At 43.3% G+C, this 20,614-nt stretch overlaps 1 protein-coding gene and 1 pseudogene across 1 annotated transcript; both read left to right on the plus strand.

Annotated features, from left to right (window-relative positions):
• The first annotated feature begins 2,547 nt into the window (after positions 1-2,547).
• LOC121797086 lies at positions 2,548-4,270 on the plus strand. The gene is made up of 2 exons (XM_042195818.1): positions 2,548-2,649; positions 3,718-4,270. The coding sequence occupies exon 2, from the start codon at positions 3,740-3,742 to the stop codon at positions 4,268-4,270; it is 531 nt and encodes a 176-aa protein (XP_042051752.1). The 5' UTR covers positions 2,548-2,649; positions 3,718-3,739.
• Positions 4,271-16,647: 12,377 nt separating this feature from the next.
• LOC121797087 lies at positions 16,648-19,907 on the plus strand (annotated as a pseudogene).
• The last annotated feature ends 707 nt before the right edge of the window (positions 19,908-20,614 follow it).

The raw sequence follows: 20,614 nt of genomic DNA on the forward strand, positions 1-20,614 counted from the left end.
TTTAGACGGTAACGAATTTTTCAGAAGCCACTTGTCGTGTAATTTACAATTATACACTACACTATTGAAGTTATAGATATAGATTTTATTATCAGCTAATATTTTATTTATTTATACACTCCCGTGCTATGCACGGGCTAAAATATTTTCAAAACAATAATTAAAATTATTAATTAATTAAATTAAATAAAAAAACAATGCTATACATGACACGTACTCCATATGACATCAAAAAAAATTATGCACCGGAAAAATCACTTATTAAATAAACTCAAGAATATTAATTAAAATATTTTGGATTCCTAACACAAATTGTAATCCATATACAACTTGATATTTTTTATAGGCACAAAATAAGAATATAGAAAGATATGAAATTAAAACACTATAAACAATAAAATTAAGGTAATGAATGTTATAAGAAGTGAAAAGCCAAAGGGCTCCCCATGATCACATTCCATTACTCACGCGTCACGCCATTTGATGGAGTGTGATGACAATAGGAATAAAACTAAAATTAAGGAATATGGATTGTTAATGAGCTTACTATTTAGGGTATTAGTTACTGGTATTTTAGTTTTAAATGTTTATGTAAATGAGTTATAATTATTTGACCTTTCAAATAATAAAAATAATTTTAATTGATATATAAAATTTTAATTAAAATGACATTATTTTAATTTTTTTTAAAACTCCCCTTTTATATATAGAGTTATAATTATTTGACCTTTCAAATAATAAAAATAATTTCAATTGATAGATAATTTTTAATTAAAACAACATTATTTTAAAATTTTCCAAAACTACCATTTTATGTATGTATATATAGATATATTTTAAATATCCAACAATAATAATTATTTTACAAAATTATTTGAAAAATAAGAACATTTTGAAAATAAAAGATTTGTTCACACTTTACACACTTGCATCTTGAAAGCGCCAGCCGTTGTTAATTTTATTTATTCTAATTTCAAATGGTTAATTAAATTGAGTATAATTCAATAAGTTTTGAAATAAATTAATACGAACATGCATGTTGGTCACAACATGGTTGGATCTCGATTATAGAGAATGTGGTCATCGATAAACAACATATACTTATATTATTTTAAAAATTATAATTCTTATTCTGATTTAGTTTTATTTTTGAAAGGCCATGATCCATATAGTTCAAATTATGGAAAAATTGAGTTTTAATACAAAAATGTTTAAAAAATGTCCAAATTTATAGTATTTGAATTTGATTAACAAAAATGATAATCTATAAAAATTTAATAGTATTTGAACAGTATTCAAAGGCTATAACAGTCTAACAACATATCCATAAAAACAACTAAAATAATTAATTGACATGAAATACATGATAATCTATATTTTTCAAGAGTTAAAAATTTGATTGAGAAAATTAATAAAAATAGAATAAAATATAATTATTTTTATACACAAAATTTGTTAGTAAAAATAGACAAATTGTACTATTTGTTTGGACTTTCTTAAGAATTGCTTTTGTGTGGCTTCATATATGTATATCGATATGCTTATTAGAGCGTAGTAACTGGAATTCTTATTTGTATCTTCTCATTACCATTGTACAAACAGCGCGGTAATAAGTTGGTGTAGTTTCCAAAGCATTTTGTTAATCTCTGTTGACTTGTCCTTTTATTACAACTCTTGTACAAACATGCTAATAATACATACATTCAATGCAGATCTTGAAGCTCATTTAAAAATATTGAAGCCTTTACAACCCGGCTATGCACATTCACACACAAATGGAAGAAAACAAATCGATCTTCATCATCTTCGGAATGACGCCGGTGGTCGAGGGAAGAGCAAACATGGCTGTTTTTGATTGCCTGTGCTCACTTTAAAATTCGCTATTTATTTTTTTTCTTTATCTACTTGTGCTTGCCATTTCAATACTGCATCCATTTATTTATATAGAGTCAAGATGGGGTAGATTAAAAGTTTTAGCTGTAATTCCCAAAATAATAGTGCATGCGTTTCATGCTCAATTGGAGTCCGTTGGCTTTCTATAATCTTTGTAATTAATAATGGCTTTTTATATTCATGTTCAATTGGAGCCTTTTAATTCTAATACCTGAAATAATAACGTAGGAGTATGCGTTTTATATTCATGTTCAATTGCAGCCCCATTTAGCTCTAATGGCTAAAATAATTATGCATACGTTTCATGTTCAATTGGTGGCGTTATGGCAACATATATATTATTATATATTATAGTGTTTATTCTTAAATATCTAGATTATAGTATCTAAATTATATATTTAAACTTAAATGGTAATTTCATAAATACCCCCAAAACTCTCCCTTTATATATGTATAGATATATTATTCTCTCCACTTAATACACAAAACAACTTCTCCTAAAATTCTGTACCAATCCCTAAGTGTGTGATCTATTATGAGACGAGGGATTAATAAATTTAAAACTAAAACTAAAACTAAAACTAAAACAAATAAAAAATGAACCCTTTAGTCGCAAGTCGCAACTTATGCGATCTCTGCGGCCTGCGACTGTGTCTCTCAGTCTCAGCTCCACGCTAACCGCCGCCACCCCGTCAGCATCTAGGACTTCGTCGTTCGTTGCTCGTTGCCATCATTTCGCGGAGTTTCCGTCTTCAGGTAACGATATTCTCTCTTTGTTCTTCTTTAAATTACATGTTTTCTGGCGTTTTTTTTTTTTTTGCAATTTTTGTAATGTGGTTTGGGTTTCCACTGTTTTTCTTCCAAAAAGAAAATTTCAATTGAGAAGGTACAATTTGATTCGGAAATAGTTATTGTACTCACCTTCGTTGTATTTGTGAATAGCATATCTAAATCTCACCCGGTGATGAAAGACTATCTAGGATATCTAATTCTCATGTGAATTGCATATCTAAAGCTCAACGTGAATAGCATATCTAAATCTTAATGTGAATAGCATGCCAAAATTTATGCTGCTTGTTTTCAATTACCCAATGCTGACTTGCCATGTTTCCTGTTAATTGTTTTGTGCCATTCATTTTTTCACACAATGTCAAATGTCTTTACTCTTCTAAGAACAATTCACTTATGTAGCTATTTTTCCTGGATGACATTCTGCTTGATACTATCTATTACTTCACTTTTGATACTCAATAATTGGTTGTAGTCCAAGTCCTAGGGAACCGGCTCTACTTCATCCTAACTTAACAATTATTCTTTTCTCTCCATAATCTTCATTGGATGTGGCATAGGTGTAGATGGATGAACATAGGTAAAGTACTATAGCATATATGATAGAACAGAATGAATAGTTATGGTATGCATTAGTTCTGCTCTTGTTGATGTTCTGATTATAGAACATAATACAATGACTATGTTTGCATTATTTAGTTTTGGTGATCATTGATTGATTTGTTTCCAGCTATGGCAAGATTGAATGTATCATTGAGTAGGAAAATGTACATTGTTTTCATATAATGCAATCAGCTAATTGGTTTTGGATCACCATTATCAAGAATCAAGAGAATCTTATTATGGTCAAGAAATCTACTGGATGCTTGTGAGTAATCAATTTCATTGGAAATAAGATCCTAATTGATATCCTCATCTTCTGGAGTTTCCTAAACCGTTCTCAAGTTAAGACAGTAAAACCTTAGGTTAGGTGGAACCATCAATTAAAATTTTATTTCCACGTGTTTATTTGTCTTGCTGGAATAAATATTTCAGGAGCTAAAGAGCAACTGGTGTCATGGATGAATCATTCACAGTTCAGATCAGCAGCAACTTAGTTAAAAAACTTCTCGATGATGGTGAGACTGAGAAGGTAAAAAAGAAAACCAGGAAGCCAAGACAAAAAAATCCCCAACAACCTCAAGCACAACAGGTTCCTGGTGATTTAGAGGCACTTGGAGGCCCATCTTCAACTGCATGGCCAATTCAGCCTTCTCTTTACCCGCCACCACCACTGCCTTCTCATAAACCTCCAAATTCAAACTTAGAGGCCATCCGGTCTGTCCTTGAGGAGAGCGAGAAAGTCGTGGAGAGGCTGCGTAAGAATGAGGAGAACATGTTGCAGGAGGTCACTGAAAGAGCAAAGGGTCTTCATGATAAAGAGTTCGAGCTTCGAAATAGCAAGCCCATACCGTGCCTTGACGAGAAGATTGCATGTTTAAATTGCTACAAGGAACATATTAATGACCCTCTAAAATGTGCCCAACTGGTCAGATATTTTGCAAATTGTGCTCGCACAGTTAGGCGGCAAGTCGGTCATGGCAACTAGCTACTCCACCAAATTAGAGGTAAACATAAAATTTTTGATGGTGTATGTTTTCATGGATATGACTTAAAATAAATGAGTTATATACTGTTAAGGGTGAAGTTCCCTTAACACGATAAACGGTAGTCGCGGGAGCTTTGCCCGTCGATCAAACCAAGATTTAGGATTGCAAAAGAAAGTAAAAAACGATAAAAGGAAAATAAGATAATTTGATATTTCTTGAATGATGGAAAAGAATAACAAAGTCCCTATTTATAATACTCCTACGAATAACCTAACTTGGTGAATAAGATAACAATTATATGGAAAAGATATGATAATATAATAATAAAGATATTGGAGATATTTCCGAAGATATACTCGTATCAACTCCCCCACGGTTAAAATCCACCTTGTCCTCAAGGTGGGAACCACAACACAATGAAAAGCATCGCGAACATACGCTTTGCGGGCTATTCCCTCCTGGATCAAATGCACACTGACGGATCCGCGAATTTCTGATGTTAGTAAATGCTGGTAGAGAATAAAGACTACGACACAAAGAATTTACGTGGTTCGATTTACTGAAGTAAATCTACGTCCACGGGAAGAAGGGAGGGCAAGATTGTATTGCTTGATCTGGGATTACAGCTTACAACACAGACTTGCTATATGGTATTTTATCTCTAGAGAGCTTAACCCTGTCTATCTGATCTAAGTCCTATTTATACATTGAACTAGGATCGTGGTTTGCAGCCCCACTAACAAGATCGTGGGTGAGCAATAACTGCTCAATAACTGCTTCGTACCACTAAATAGATCGTGGGTATAGTGGAGGTCGTGGAGGCCTTTCATGAGTCCACTAACTCCTAGTTCGGTCGAATGCGGAGACCGAACTGCTGGACTTCACCGATCAGCTCTTGCCGATCTGAGAGGAGAGCTTGACTGGTCGGCTTTTACCGAGCTGTAGGCTGAGTCCGAACTCTTTGGTCGTGCCGAACTCTTTGGTGCCGAACAGATACTCTTTCTTGGGCTCTGGGCTGATGGGCCGTCACTGTTATTGGGCTTGCCATTAGGGTTTAGTTCGTACCCCATCACTACCCCCCCCCGAAAAGCGAAGTGAATCACTTCGGCGAGGTGAGTCACTTCGGCATTCTGGATAACGGTAAGGGGGAGGCTGACGTCAGGGGACGTGCCTTGCGCGTGCCTGCATTAAATGCGACAGTAAAATCCGGCCGTTGAATCCTGAAAAGGTGGGATTCGAAACAGCGCAACGATCTCGAAATCTTTCCCGAATCTGATAAATATGCTCTTTCTTCCTCATTTGAACACTTTTGCTGTTGCGTCTTCTATACTCTCTCTTTCTCGAGAAATTTTCTTCCGCTTTCAAGAGCTTCTTCAGACTTTCTTCATCTTCAAAAAGTAAGAAAAATGGCTTCTATTTCTTCTTCGGAGTCGGGTAGCGGTAGGAGAGGCGGTAAGGGGTCTTCTGGCCGGAAAGAGTCCGGGGAGAAGACCGTAGAGTATTTCCATAGTATTTTGAGTAAGGATACTGTGATATCCCTACCCGAAAAATACTTTTTTCCTGGGGGGAAGGCGGTGGTACCTGACGGTGATCATAGGGCTGACTCCCCGCCGGAGGGTTACGCCACCGTGTACGAGGCCTGCTTAGAATGCGGGCTTCGTTTCCCCCTCCCTTCTGCCTTTATAGATTTACTAGATTTTTTTCAGCTTCCTTTAGGCCAGGTGACTCCGAACTCTTGGAGGCACTTGTCGGCCTTCGCTGCCGAACTCCGTAGGTTAGGAAGGGATTTGTCTTTGAAGGCGATCCTTAAATTCTTTCAATTTAAGAGGAAGGGGTCTTGGTTTTACTTGATCCCTGTACAGCCCTTTAGGGCCTTTTGTAAAACGAAGTGGCCGAAGTGGCAAAACCGCTTCTTCTACTATGATAGGACCGCGGCTCCTAGTTTTCCCTGGAGAGGGCCGGAGTCCGTTATCCGTCATCCTCGGCCTGAACCGTTGGACGAGCTCGATGGCGAGCTCAACAAGATTCCCATAGTTAGGAAACAATACACGGAGTCTGAGCTCGTCAAGGGCGACGTCGTGTTCGACATCTCGTCTTCGGACGAAGAGGCCGAGGGTGAGGATTTCTCTTTATCTTTATGCTCTACTGCTTTAACGAAGAAAATCTGACTTTGCTTTCTTGCTTTTTGGCAGTGTACATGCTGAATAAGGCTATCCGAAAGTCCTCCGAGCTTGTGGAGCCGGAGAGGCAGAGAGCCCCTCGCTCGGCGTCTGAAGCCGAGAAGAATCCGAAGAGGCAAAAAACCTCTTCTTCGGATCCGAAAGTGCCGGAGTCGTGTTCGGCTAAAGGGAAGGGGAAATTTCATGAGTCCCCAAGAGTGCCGGGGAAAGACCTGGTCATCTCCGAGGTGGTTGCAGACATCCCGGAACACGTCCCTGAGCCTTTTCAATGGCCGACGAATTTTGTGGAGGTAAGCTTTCTGACTTGGCTTCTTTTCCTCATTTTTTGATGGCCATTCTGTTGAGTTTTTTCCTTGTTCATCTTCAGAGAGCCAAGCTCGTCTCCGTGGAGCTCTCCAAAGCATCCCACGACTACGAGGAGATGCAGAAGAAGTTGCATCTCGCTCGTAGTCTGGCCGAACAGGCTGAGGCCAAATTTGAGAGGGCCCGAGCTGCTAGGATCTCGGCTCAGGATGAAGCCCGGTCAGCCAAAAACCAGCTCATCATCCTGCAAGAGCAGACGAAGCACCGGGAGGCTCAGAAGGAGGCTGCCGCCGTGGCTGCCCAGGGGGAGGCTCTCCGTGTTTACACGGAGAAACTCTTTTTGAGCAGCCAGTTCTCGGCCTTTGTCGGTAGTCTGGTAAGGCTAATTACCGATAAGGGCGAGCAGGGGGCCGACGTCGTGCTGCCTCTGTACAGCCGAGAGATAGCAGCTCGGCTTCAGAATCTGCCGCTCCTTGAGGAGCTCGCTTCATCCTCGGTCCTGCTTTCTGCAGACCGAGTCCGGAGTTGTCGAGCTGATCGGGACGAGAACCTGGAGGCTATCTTTGCCTCCGTGGGACCCGTTTCACCCGCTTCGACTTACAACGGAGAGGGTGAGGCCGAGTCGCTGGAGCTGGAGGCCGAAGTCGAGCGGGCCGGGCATCCGGAGAAGGAAGCCGATCAGGAGGCGGAGGCGAGGCCGGCAGGATGCGAGGCCGAGGCTGAGGTAGCTCAGGAGAAAGAAGCTGAACCAGACCAAGGAGCCGGAGACGAAGCTGGCGGAGTATGATTTCGTCTCCCTTCTCTTAGTCTAGTTTCTTCCTTGTAAAATGGCCTTGAAGCCCTCCTAGTGTAAAAATTTTCCTTGTGAATGAAAAATTCTCTACACTTGTCTTCGTATAGCTTTTCGTACTCGCCTTTATTCCTGTTGTATTTTACTATCTGCTCGGTACAGCTGCCGAACTAATATAGCTGCTTTGTACTCAAGGAGATGGAGATACTTCACTGGAAACGGCTGTACTCTTCGGCTTTAGACGAAGCTGAGAAAAGAGCTATAGCCGATCAGACGAAGAATGACGAGCTTCTGGCTCGTTTAGTGAAGGTGGAGGCCGATAATAAGGACTTAGAGTCCGATAAGAAGGATCTGGAGGCCGAGCTGAATACGACCATTGCTGAGAGGACTGCGTACGAGGATTACATCCGTGTGCGCGGGGGAGTGACCATATCAGATGTTCAGAGTCGAGTTGACGAACTGTGGGAGGAATATCATGTACTCCGGAGGAACAATGCGCTGGAGAGCTCGGCTTGCCAACAAGTTGTGAAATCATTGCGGCGCTGGGCTTCTCGGTACGACATCATTCTTTCCCGGCGTCCCTCAATCGGGAGATTCCTTAGGCATTTCCCGCCAACAGATGCTCGCACTCCAGATCAAGCCTCTGGTTCCCTTGTTCAAAATCCTACTCCCAGTCAACAACGAACTCCGGAACAGCCGGAAACGTCAAGACGAGAACGGGCTCAGGAGCAACCGGAATCGTCAAGACAGGGACGGACTGAAATTCGCCGAGGAGTTGTGACTATGAGCGAGCAAGATCAGCAGATGCTTATTGCAGAGACTCTTCATCGCCGAGGGGTTAGAGCTTCTGGGGCTCGCGGAAGAGGTGTTGGGTCGAGGATAGCATCTCGTCGACCTGCTTATTCTTCATCTGCTCGGAACAACCGAACTCGGCTTCCAGAGGATTTTGCAGATAGGTGGCTTAACTTCAGCAACCCTGGACAGTAGAATAGTCCTTTTTAATAGCGTAACGCCATTTTGTAGGGTAGCGGAGTTGTATGCCGAACAAGATTTGAAAAATGAAATTTTGTTTTCGCTTCTAACACTGTATTTACAGCTTAGCGAAAAAATTTCATCGTACTTGTCCTCGGTCTTATGAAGTAAACTTCTTTGACCGGACTTGGTCCTTGGTCTTATGAAGTAAACTTCTTTGACCGGACTTGGTCCTTGGTCTGATGAAATAAACATCTTTGACCGGACTCGTCTTTGGTCTGATGAAATAAACATCTTTGACCGGACTCGTCTTTGGTCTGATGAAATAAACATCTATGACCGGACTCGTCTTTGGTCTGATGAAATAAACATCTTTGACCGGACTCGTCTTTGGTCTGATGAAATAAACATCTTTAACCGGACTCGTCTTTGGTCTGATGAAATAAACATCTTTGACCGGACTCGTCTTTGGTCTGATGAAATAAACATCTTTGACCGGACTTGGTTTGTGTTCTAATTTGGCGATTTTTGTCGCCGGGATCGAACTTTCCCTTGTCCTAATTCGGCGAGTTTTATCGCGTGGATCGGACTTTCCCAGTTAACCGAAGTGGTCTTATGCAGTAAACCTCTTTGACTAGACATGGTCGTCCCCGGTCTTATGAGGTAAACTTCTTTGACCGAACTTGGTCGTCCTAATTCGGCGAGGTTTATCGCGTGGATCGGACTTTCCCTTATTGCAGTTCGTTTCAGACGAAGTGCTTATTTCTTAAGCCGAATTGTGGTCTTGTATCTTCCTGAGAAGCTTGGACTCACAATCGTTGGCTTATTGCAGTTCGTTTCAGACGAAGTGCTTGTTAAGCTGAATTGCGGTCTTGTATCCTCCTTGGAAGCTTGGACTCACAATCGTTGGCTTATTGCAGTTCGTTTCAGACGGACTGCTTGTTAAGCTGAATTGTGGTCTTATATCCTCCTTAGAAGCTTGGACTCACAATAGTCTTTAATAATCGATCTAAAAAGGGGATCAGTCTTTAAAGAACGATATACCTTGGTACCATTTGTAAGAGACGACAAGCACATAGAGACAAAACACATAGAGAAAAAATGAAAAAGATGAAGGAAAAAAAACTTTAAACATTTTTTTAAAAAACGACAAGTAAAAGGTACAAGTAAGAAACAAACAAATAAAAACATATACCCCTATGACCGAACTAGACACGAGACGGACTGACCGGACTTTTGTCTCTTACAAGTGGAACTTCTTGAGGTTGGAGACGTGCCATGTTCGGGGTACTTGTTCTCCTGACATGTGAGTCAATTTATAAGACCCTTTGCCGAGGACTTCTGACACCCGATATGGACCCTCCCATGTGGGTTCGAGTTTGCCCAGCTTTTCTGCTCGGCTTACTTCGTTGTTTCTCAAGACGAGATCTCCCACTTGAAATTGAAGCTTTTTCACCCTTTGGTTATAATACCGGGCTACTTGCTCCTTATACTTGGCTGCTTTTATGCACGCCAATTCTCTTCTTTCTTCGGCGAGATCTAGTTCTGCTCTCAGTCCGTCGTCATTCATTTCTGAGGAGAAATTTAGAGTTCGGGGACTGGGTACGCCGATCTCCACCGGAATTACGGCTTCAGTGCCGTACACCAGACTATACGGAGTTTCACCGTTGGAGGTTTTGGGTGTAGTTCGGTAGGACCATAGGACTTGAGGGAGATTTTCTACCCATTGTCCTTTGGCTTGTTCTAACCGAGCTTTTAACCCTTTCACCAGAATCCGGTTCGTTACTTCCGTTTGTCCGTTTGCTTGGGGATGGGAGACCGAAGTGAACCGCTGTTGAATGTTCAGCTCTTGGCACCAATTCTTGAACGTCTTGTCGGTGAACTGAGTCCCGTTATCCGAGATGAGGATGTGGGGTATGCCAAATCGGCACACTATGTTCTTCCAGACGAAGTCCAATGCCTTTGAGCTCGTTATCGTAGCTAATGGTTCAGCCTCCACCCACTTCGTGAAGTAGTCCACGGCAACGATAAGGAATTTCATTTGCCGAGGAGCTTGAGGAAGTGGTCCCACTATGTCTATGCCCCATTGCATGAAAGGCCAAGGGCTTTGCATAGTGTATAGATCGGTCTGCGGCATCCTTGGGACATTTGCATGAATTTGGCACTTCGTACACTTCTTGACGAGCTGCACTGCCTCTTGTACCATGGTTGGCCAATAATATCCCCACCTCAGAACTTTTTTAGCTAAAGCTCTGGCTCCGATGTGGCTACCGCACGATCCTTCATGAACTTCTCTGAGGATGTAGTCCGTCTCTTCTGGTCCTACGCACCGCAATAACGGCTGAAGGTAAGACTTTCTAAAGAGGACTCCTTCATGAAGTTCGTACCGAAGTGCTCGGCACGTGATCTTCCGAGCTTCTCTCTTATCCTCGGGCAATTGTCCTTGATCCAGATACTGCAAGATCGGCGTCATCCAGTTCGGCGAGCTGGATACTGAGTGTACCTCGGCTTCATTATTAGTAGTGGGGAATAGGAACCGAAGTGAGTAGGCTACCTCGTGTCCGTCGGGAGCGACAAGTAAAATACCAGCTCCACTTCCCATCTTGTTCGAAGCTCCATCTACGAACCCGCTCCAGCAGTCCGGCGGCTCTACTTCGGATTCCAAGGGCTGTGCTAGTTCGGCACTGGCAGAATTCTTCTGTTCGGCAATAACAGGAATTGCTTGATCGAACTTCGCTTCTGCAAGAAAATCTGCCAAGGCTTGTCCCTTGATGGCTTTCCGAGGTAGATATTCAATTGTGTGCTCTCCCAACTCTATCGCCCACTTGGCGATTCTGCCTGATGCTTCTGGTTTGGTCAACACTTGCCGAAGTGGTAGATCAGTTAAGACGCATACCTTGTGAGCATAGAAGTATGGCCGCAGTCTCCTTGCTGCATTTACTAATGCCAGAGCAATCTTTTCCAGAGGTTGATACCTGGTTTCTGGACCTCTTAATGCTCGGCTTGTAAAGTAGATGGGAAGCTGCTTTAGGCCTTCTTCTCGTACAAGCACCGCGCTGATGGTTTGATCCGATGCCGCTAAGTATAAGAATATTACTTCGGCTTCGGTTGGAGCAGAGAGAATAGGAAGCTCGGCTAGATAACTTTTGAGCTCGTCAAAGGCCTTTTTCTGCTCGGCTCCCCACTCGAACTTTGGTGCCTTTTTCAACACCGTGAAGAACGGCAGTTGCTTTTCGGCTGCTTGAGAAAGGAATCGATTCAGTGCGGCTAGACATCCGGTTAGCCTTTGCACGTCATGTATGGACTTCGGCATTGCCATGTTCTGAACGACTTGAACTTTTGAGGGGTTTGCCTTGAGTCCGTCCTTTGAAACCCAACAACCCAGAAACTTTCCCGAATCTACCAAAAAGGTACACTTTTGGGGATTAAGTTTGAGGTTGGCTTTCTTGAGCACGTTGAGAGTGGACTTGAGGTTGTGCTCGTACTCCGAAGTGCTTTTGCTTTTGACGACTATGTCGTCAACATACACTTCGACCTCCTTTCCAATCAGGTGCCGAAAAAGCTTGTCTACCATCCTTTGATAAGTGGCTCCGGCATTCTTTAAACCGAATGGCATCTTTTTATAAGCGAAAATGCCGAAATCAGTAATGAAGGCCGTTTTTGAAGCGTCAATCTCATCCATTAAAACTTGATGGTATCCTTTGTACAGATCAAGAAAACAAAAAATTTCAAAGCCTATCAAAGCTTCTACTTTTTTATCTATGTTCGGAAGGGGATAGCAATCTTTGGGACAGTGCTTATTTAGATCGGTGAAATCTATGCACATCCGCCATCCTCCTTCCTTTTTCTTGATCATGACAGGATTGGCCACCCACGAAGGATACTTCACTTCGAATAACACATCCGCCTTCAATAATTGACGGACTTCGTCATGGATGACTTGACTTCGTTCTGCCGCAAAGAGTCTTTGCTTCTGTTTTATCGGCCGGACCGAAGGATCAATATTTAACCGATGAGTGATTACCTCGGGGGGCACTCCGGTCATGTCCAACGGAGACCATGCAAAGACGTCTTTATACTCCTTGAGGAGCTGGATGGTTTTTTCCCGAAGTAGGGGCGTTCCCGCGAAGCCGATCTTAACCGTTCTGGATGGATCGTCTTCGTACAGCTGAACTGTCATCGAGTTCGGCTCCGGTATGACTTCGGTCATCGCCTCTAACTCCGGCTGCTGTGATTGCTATGCTTGGTGGTGCCGATCTGGCTGCTCGGCACTTCTAAGCGCAATTTGCAGACATTCCTTTGCTCTCTTTTGGTCACCTCGGATGACCGCTATCCCTCCTTTAGTAGGGATCTTGATGGTGAGGTGATAAGTGGAGCAAACGGCCCGAACTGTGTTGAGCCAGTCTCTTCCCAGGATGATGTTGTACGGGGACCGAGCTTTCACCACGAAAAACTCAATCATCGTACTGGAGCTAGTAGGCGCTTTCCCTACCGTGATCGGAAGGCTGATAATACCTTCAGGGCGGGTGTCCTCCTGGGCGAAGCTCTTTAGGGGAAGCGGAGCCGGACTGAGCCGAGCTGGGTCCACTTCTAGTTTGTCAAAGCACTCTTTAAAAAGAATGCTAACCGACGCTCCTGTATCCACAAACACCCTGTGGATCAGTTTGTTTGCCACTCCGGCTTGGATGACAATGGCGTCTTGGTGAGGAGAGATGGCCGGGACGGGATCAGCAGCCGAGAACGTAATCACTTCGTCCTGCTTCAGCCTTTTATGCGTTGGCTCCTCTCGATTGGAGCCTCTGCGCTCTGACTTTAGGGACGACTTGGTCTTCCCGGCAGGGAGCGCGTCAATAGTCTGGATTACTCCATCATATTGCGGCTCGTCATCGTCTTCGGGACCCGGCTGCCTTTTCGGATCCTGAGGAGCGCAGTTCGCACCACTCTGCTTTTTATTCTTTTTTGGCTGCTTGCTTTGGTATTTTTTCAATGTCCCTGCCTTCACAAGAACATCGATACCTGCAGCCAAGTTTCTGCACTCCTCAGTATCGTGACCGTGGTCTTGATGGTAGGAGCAGTAGCTATCCTGTGGTCGGCGCGCAGCTGATTTCGTCATCCGCTTTGGCTTTTCGAATAGGTCAGAGTGCAGTTCGAAAATTTCCGCTCTCGGCTTGTTCAGCGGTACGAACTGAGCGGGCGGCTTCTCGGGATTGAGACGAGGTCCCAATCTGTCTTGCACCGGAGCCCTTTGAATTCTTTCAAATGGAGTCCGGCGAGGATGCCCCTGATCGCTATGATCGGGCTTCCTTCTGTCTCCTCGGGTCGATGAGCTGTCTAACGACCGTTTGCGACGGTCTGCCTCATCGGCCCGGGAGTACTGGTCCGCAATGTCCCACATTTCCTGAGCTGTCTGCGGACCGCACTCAACGAGCTTCCTGTAGAGAGCTCCGGGCAGGATTCCATTTTGGAATGCCGAGATGACAAGCAGATCGTTGAGATCGTCTACTTGCAGGCATTCCTTGTGGAATCTTGTCATAAAGTCGCTGATTTTTTCGTCGCGACCTTGACGAATGGAAAGCAGCTGAGCCGAAGTGATTCGGGCTTCCGCTTTCTGAAAGAACCTCCTGTGGAAGGCATCCATTAGATCTCGGTAAGACCTGATGCTGCCCTGGGGGAGGCTATCGAACCACCTTCTCGCGTTCCCGATGAGCAGCTCGGGAAACAGCTTGCACATGTGGACCTCGTTGAGACCCTGGTTCGCCATGTTATATTGATAGCGCCCCAAGAAATCGTGAGGGTCCACGAGCCCGTCGTAAGTCATCGACGGAGTTCGGTAGTTCTGTGGTAGGGGAGTTCGGGTGATGTCGTCCGAGAACGGAGTCTTCAGTGCTCCGTACACGGCGAATCCGATATCTCGTCGGTATGGAGGAGATTGAGTTCTCCTGTGATTCCGGTACCGAGGAGGAACTGGAACATGTTGGGGACGGGGATTCTTTCTCCTGGGAGATGCGACACTACTGCGGTAGTGACTTTCTTGTGCGGAGGGAGAAGGAGAATCCGTCGTTTTCGTCTCCGGCTGCTTTTGGCTTTTTTGCAGGAAGGTTAAGAATTCCTCCTGCTTCGCCGCCAAAAACTGCTTGACAGCCTCATTCAAATCGGGCTGCTGGGAAGACTCAGTGGGACGATTTTTGGAGCGGCTTGTTCCTTCGCCATGAGAACTGGTGGTGGATTTATCCCTAGGCTGTTTTCCAGACCTATGGGATGGATTGGCTTCCTCCTGGTTCTCACGGGCAGGAATACGGGTACTCTGCGATCTGGTATGCATTTTTTGGGTGGAAAAAATGGATCAAAAATTCGCTTTATCACAAATTTTGTTCTCTGATTCCCACAGACGGCGCCAGTGACGGATCCGCGAATTTCTGATGTTAGTAAATGCTGGTAGAGAATAAAGACTACGACACAAAGAATTTACGTGGTTCGATTTACTGAAGTAAATCTACGTCCACGGGAAGAAGGGAGGGCAAGATTGTATTGCTTGATCTGGGATTACAGCTTACAACACAGACTTGCTATATGGTATTTTATCTCTAGAGAGCTTAACCCTGTCTATCTGATCTAAGTCCTATTTATACATTGAACTAGGATCGTGGTTTGCAGCCCCACTAACAAGATCGTGGGTGAGCAATAACTGCTCAATAACTGCTTCGTACCACTAAATAGATCGTGGGTATAGTGGAGGTCGTGGAGGCCTTTCATGAGTCCACTAACTCCTAGTTCGGTCGAATGCGGAGACCGAACTGCTGGACTTCACCGATCAGCTCTTGCCGATCTGAGAGGAGAGCTTGACTGGTCGGCTTTTACCGAGCTGTAGGCTGAGTCCGAACTCTTTGGTCGTGCCGAACTCTTTGGTGCCGAACAGATACTCTTTCTTGGGCTCTGGGCTGATGGGCCGTCACTGTTATTGGGCTTGCCATTAGGGTTTAGTTCGTACCCCATCACACACCAAACAGTAGAGCATCTCAGTCGTCGTGGACAATAAATCATAAGTGCATTGACATCGGAAATGTAGGTTGTCGCCCAGTAATCCGGTCCAGTTGGCATGCACTCTAGCGCTTCACTACGAGCCCAAAAACAAAGCTCCTAGATCTTTAGATACACTGGGGAAGGCGATGAATCTGTCAAAATTCCAACCTTCTCTTCATCATCTAAAAATACCCCTTCCGCTCCAACGTGATCTCGGTCAAGTAGTTGATCAATTGCAGTTATTGGGAAAGGTTTTTTTGATGCATCAGTAACATCAGCAATTAGTTCTAGGGAATCATAACTGAATTCAGGGTTGCTAGGTGTCGAGTAGAGGCTCGGTGGATGCCAGTCGGAGGCAGCAATAGGCTGCTGGTTGAGGAAGGGTGGAGCTGTCTATAGAGCAGGGTTCACCGGCCACGGCCTTGACTCTGCGAGCGACATCTCACGTGCCTCGTCTTGAGATCCTTCACTCTGTTCAATTTCATCGCTCACATCTACCCCGACAGCAGTGTTGATGGCAACTTCGGTGATGCTGTTAGGAACATCGTGAATGTCTTTGGGAACATCCGCAGTCAATACCATCGTGAAAGTGTTATCAATGTTCTCATCGGTTATATTCTCATCATCAGTGTTCTCCTCAAACCAAGCGGTCACATGGGCGAGCAGGGCGGCTTGGTCCAATCTATACACACGTAACTTCTCGTTGTAATCGTTTACGGCGGCTAGTTGGGCAGAGGAGAACGATCGAGCCATGAGGTCAGGATTATTGGGGTCAGAACCTTGGTATGTCGCTTCACCATAGGCGAGGTATGGGTTGTGAGGCGGCGACTGATCATAGGTCGAAGAACTCTGCTGCGTGAGCACCCATGGCGGGTCCCAGCAAGTGGGCTGTCGGGCCTGGTAGGGATGATATTGTGGGTGGAAGTGCCTATCCTGTGGATAGGATTGTTGCAGATCTAATGATCCAATCGGATGGTGTGGTGGCTGATATATGGGTTGCGATGGGTAGTGGTGTGGTGGCTGGTATATGGGCTGCGATAGGTGGTGGGCGAATTGCGGCCGACGGTAGTCGAATTGGTGATGGTAATAGGCAGCATAGGTGGATGATATGATGGAGGTAATTCGGAGGATGAGAACCGAATTAAAGCACCAATTGTTAAGGGTGAAGTTCCCTTAACACGATAAACGGTAATCAAAGGAGCTTTGCCCGTCGATCAAACCAAGATTTAGGATTGCAAAAGAAAGTAAAACACGATGAAAGGAAAATAAGATAATTTGATATTTCTTGAATGATAGAAAAGAATAACAAAGTCCATATTTATAATACTCCTACGAATAACCTAACTTGGTGAATAAGATAACAATTATATGGAAAAGATATGATAATATAATAATAAAGATCAGAGATATTTCCGAAGATATACTCGTATCATATACATATATTAGAAAATTTGAGGGGGAACATTTACTTCTCTGAATGTTATGTTATGTTAGGTGGGACAGGTAGATAGATGATTGATTCCTTGGCCAACCGTACTAACTCATTGTTTGGCAAATTATGCTTCGTATTATCTTCATAATAGTATCTTATTTTTTCTGCAATATGATATATACGTCTATTTATTCATTAGCCCTAAGATGTGATATAGCTATTTTGTTCCTAAATAAAGTAGGATGTATTCTATTTTCATTCAAATTATCTTCAATATCAAAATGAAATTATAAATTGTGGTGCAAAATAAAGCCGTTCGATTAACTAAATCACGAACTACGTCATCGTTGAATGAGTTTTCCATGTGACATATAGTTTGTTGATTAATACAGTATATGTTGAAATCTTCACATAAAAAAAATTAATGGTCGGAAAAGAAATTAAAATTTGACTTTCTGAGAGGATCATTCTACCCACTACTTTCATCATCATTGACATCTCCATATCAAAATGAAAATTAAATGTATGAAGTCAACGGATGTGGTTACCCTTTATATAGCAAGAACTCTTCAAATTGGTACGTCATGACTTTCATTGTATATTTTTCTTACACCCTTAAATTTCAAATGCAAGAATGCCACGTGACATTCACTGGTACATGCAATAAATTAAGGGCGTGTTCGCTTTATAAAAAATACCATGAAATGATGTCAAATCTGATCATTTCCAATGTTCAGTGTTGCCTAATTAATTCATTGGAGCCCTAGAAATAAGAGAAGGCCCTCACTATTCACATGAAATGGAGTAGATTCATTTCTTTAAAAATAGGTAAGTTTTATATCTGCATTGAAGAGTAAGCCCAGAATTGATGATGAATTTTCAAAGCTGCCCTTGCTTTCCAGCTTTCAAAGCTGGGAAGTTTGAAATTTTAAAGGGGTCATTTTCGTCACTTTACATTGTCATGAACCTTCTTTAAAATGTTTTCGGCCCAAATCTAGGTTTATTTCATGCAAGTTGAACACATGTATCCGGTTTCAATTATGTGGGCCATGCCTACCCAAATCTTTCCGGGCGCATTTCCCTAGAAGGTGTGAATATGACAAAATTAGAATATGAAAGGTTTGAAAACATTAATTGCCATTTTTTCTGAAATAAGAATAGCGTGTGCGGCGTCCATTATGAATTCATTTGAGTCAACCGAAGAACACAATTACTAGTATTAATTTGTTAAACCACAGTTCAAGACTTTGGGATCAAGGTGCAATTCTTATAGTACTAGTATAAATAAGTATACTACTTGGAGTAGTTAAATTAAGTTGAGACAGAAGAGATAGGATGGATTCAATAATCCTGGGAGGTGTAATAGTAGTAGCATGAAGCATCCATATTGATATTGTGGTACAAAAGCAAGGATGGTGGAAAATATCCGCCGGGGCCACGTGGCATCCCGATCCTGGGGTATCTTCCATTCATGAGCAGCCACAACATGCTCCAACAGTTGGCCGACCTGTCCCAGCAGTACGGCACCATCTACAAGCTCCGCCTCGGCAACAAGCTGGCGGTGGTCATCACCTCCCCCTCCTTGCTCAAGCAGGTCGTCCGCGACCAGGACCACTTCTTCTCCCACCGTGGCCGACCTCGCCTACAGCCGCGGCGCCAGGGACGTCGTCTTCTCGCCCCCCGACTCCAGCTGGCGGACCATGAGGAAGGTGCTCGTGCGCGAGACGCAGAGCACCTCCGGCCTCGACGCCTCCCGCGAGCTGAGGAGGGACCAGATCAGGAAGGCCGTCCGATCCATCTACGACAACATCGGACGACCTGTTGCTTTCGGACAGCTCGTGTTTCAGACGGAAGTCAGCCTGCTGATGAGCCTTATGTGGGGCGGAGTGGAGAGAGACAGAGAGACAGAGAGGCTTGGAGCTGAGTTCCGAGCCATCAACTCGGAGATCAGTCATCTCCTCGGGAAACCTAATGTTTCTGATCTATTCCCTGTTTTGTCGAGGCTTGATCTACAGGGAGTGGAGCGACAGATGGAGAAAGTGGTGGATTCTCTTGATAAAATACTCGGAAAAGTTCATCTCTCAGCACGAGAAGCTTGGAAGGATTTTCTGCACATCGTGTTGGACCAAAAGGATTCAGATTTGCCAACTCTCTCACGAGATTAAATTACGTCCTTGTTAGTTGTAAGTGCCTTATTTTAGTCATTTTCATTTTCATTTTCATTTTCATTTTCATTCTAGTAAGTTGTATCCGAAAAATGAAAATATATAGTACAGGAGATCATAAGTGGAGGGTCGGACACGTCAGCAACAACAGTGGAATTTGCAATGTCGGAGCTCCTCAACAACCCAAAGGCCATGGAAAAAGCACAGAAGGAACTATCTGAGGTGGTGGGGATGGACAAAATAGTAGAAGAGTCCCACTTGCCCAAACTCAATTTTCTAAATGCCGTCATCAAGGAAACACTCCGATTGCATCCTCCAGTACCCTTGCTAGTCCCAAGAGTGCCATTTCAGACCACAACTGTCGGAGGATACACAATCCCCAAGGGTACCATGATTTTACTACATGTCTGGGCAATACAAAGGGATCCTACAATCTGGGACAACCCAGGAGAGTTCAAGCCTGAGAGGTTTCTACTAGGTTCTACAAGCTTGGATTTCAAAGGCTACTATTTTGAGTTTATTCCGTTTGGATCGGGGAGAAGAATGTGCCCTGGATTGCCCTTGGCAGAAAGAATGGTTGCTTATTTGTTGGCTACGTTTCTGCATTCATTTGATTGGAAGTTAGCAGATGGTAAGAAGCTTGATATGTCAGTAAGTCTTGGAATTGTGCTGCAAAAGACAAATACTTCGGTTGCTATACCCACTCTTAGATTGGGTAATATATTGTAACACTCTGAATTATTTAATGGATGTTAGCTGGACTTTTTTTCCTAAGAACTTGGATTCTTTTTTTCGTTTGAAGGACTTGACTTCACGACCAATATAAACGATGCGAATGGACTCAAAGAACGAAACATATATTATTGATGGGGGGAGAAGGAATACACATATGGGCCTAAGAAAATAATTCTTTTTTGCGAGCCCAATTCCTTTAATTGAAGACACTTTTGAGAGGCCCAAAATCAGCTACTCTTTTATAAGATTGACTCATTGACTCTCATATCTTCCACACTTCCAACTCTACGGCAGTTACGCAATTCTAAATCTCCAACAAAAATACAATCTTTTGAGTTAGATAGAAGGGAGTAGAGAGAATGATAGGATGTGGGATCCTATCGATGATGGTAGAACACGTTTTTGACAGAAAATAGTAGAGATATTCCCTAGTTGCTAGTTGAGGTGCTAGGGTTTGAGAAAAAGCAATTGTTTTATTACTTTAATTCTCAAAGACTCTATCTATGAGAATTTTATAATTGTTTTTATGATATTAGTAGTATACGTTGATGAGATAGTTTCGCCCGATTCTAGTAAAAAGGCCAGAAATTAGTTAGCACGATGAAAAGGCATTGGGTCGAAAATTATAATTCAGCCAATTTTGTTGCGTGCATTTCTCTTTTTGGGCTTTTGGGATCATATTTTAATGTTGAGACACCATTATGCTTCACCCACAAAATTAGGAGTATGGGGTCGCCAAACTGATA

Source organism: Salvia splendens, chromosome 3, assembly GCF_004379255.2.
Source record: "Salvia splendens isolate huo1 chromosome 3, SspV2, whole genome shotgun sequence".
Taxonomy (NCBI): Eukaryota; Viridiplantae; Streptophyta; class Magnoliopsida; order Lamiales; family Lamiaceae; genus Salvia; species Salvia splendens.

What these genes read in the sequence shown, in the direction of transcription:
- LOC121797086 (XM_042195818.1), top strand. Translation starts at nt 3,740, where the DNA reads ATGGATGAATCATTCACAGTTCAGATCAGCAGCAACTTAGTTAAAAAA.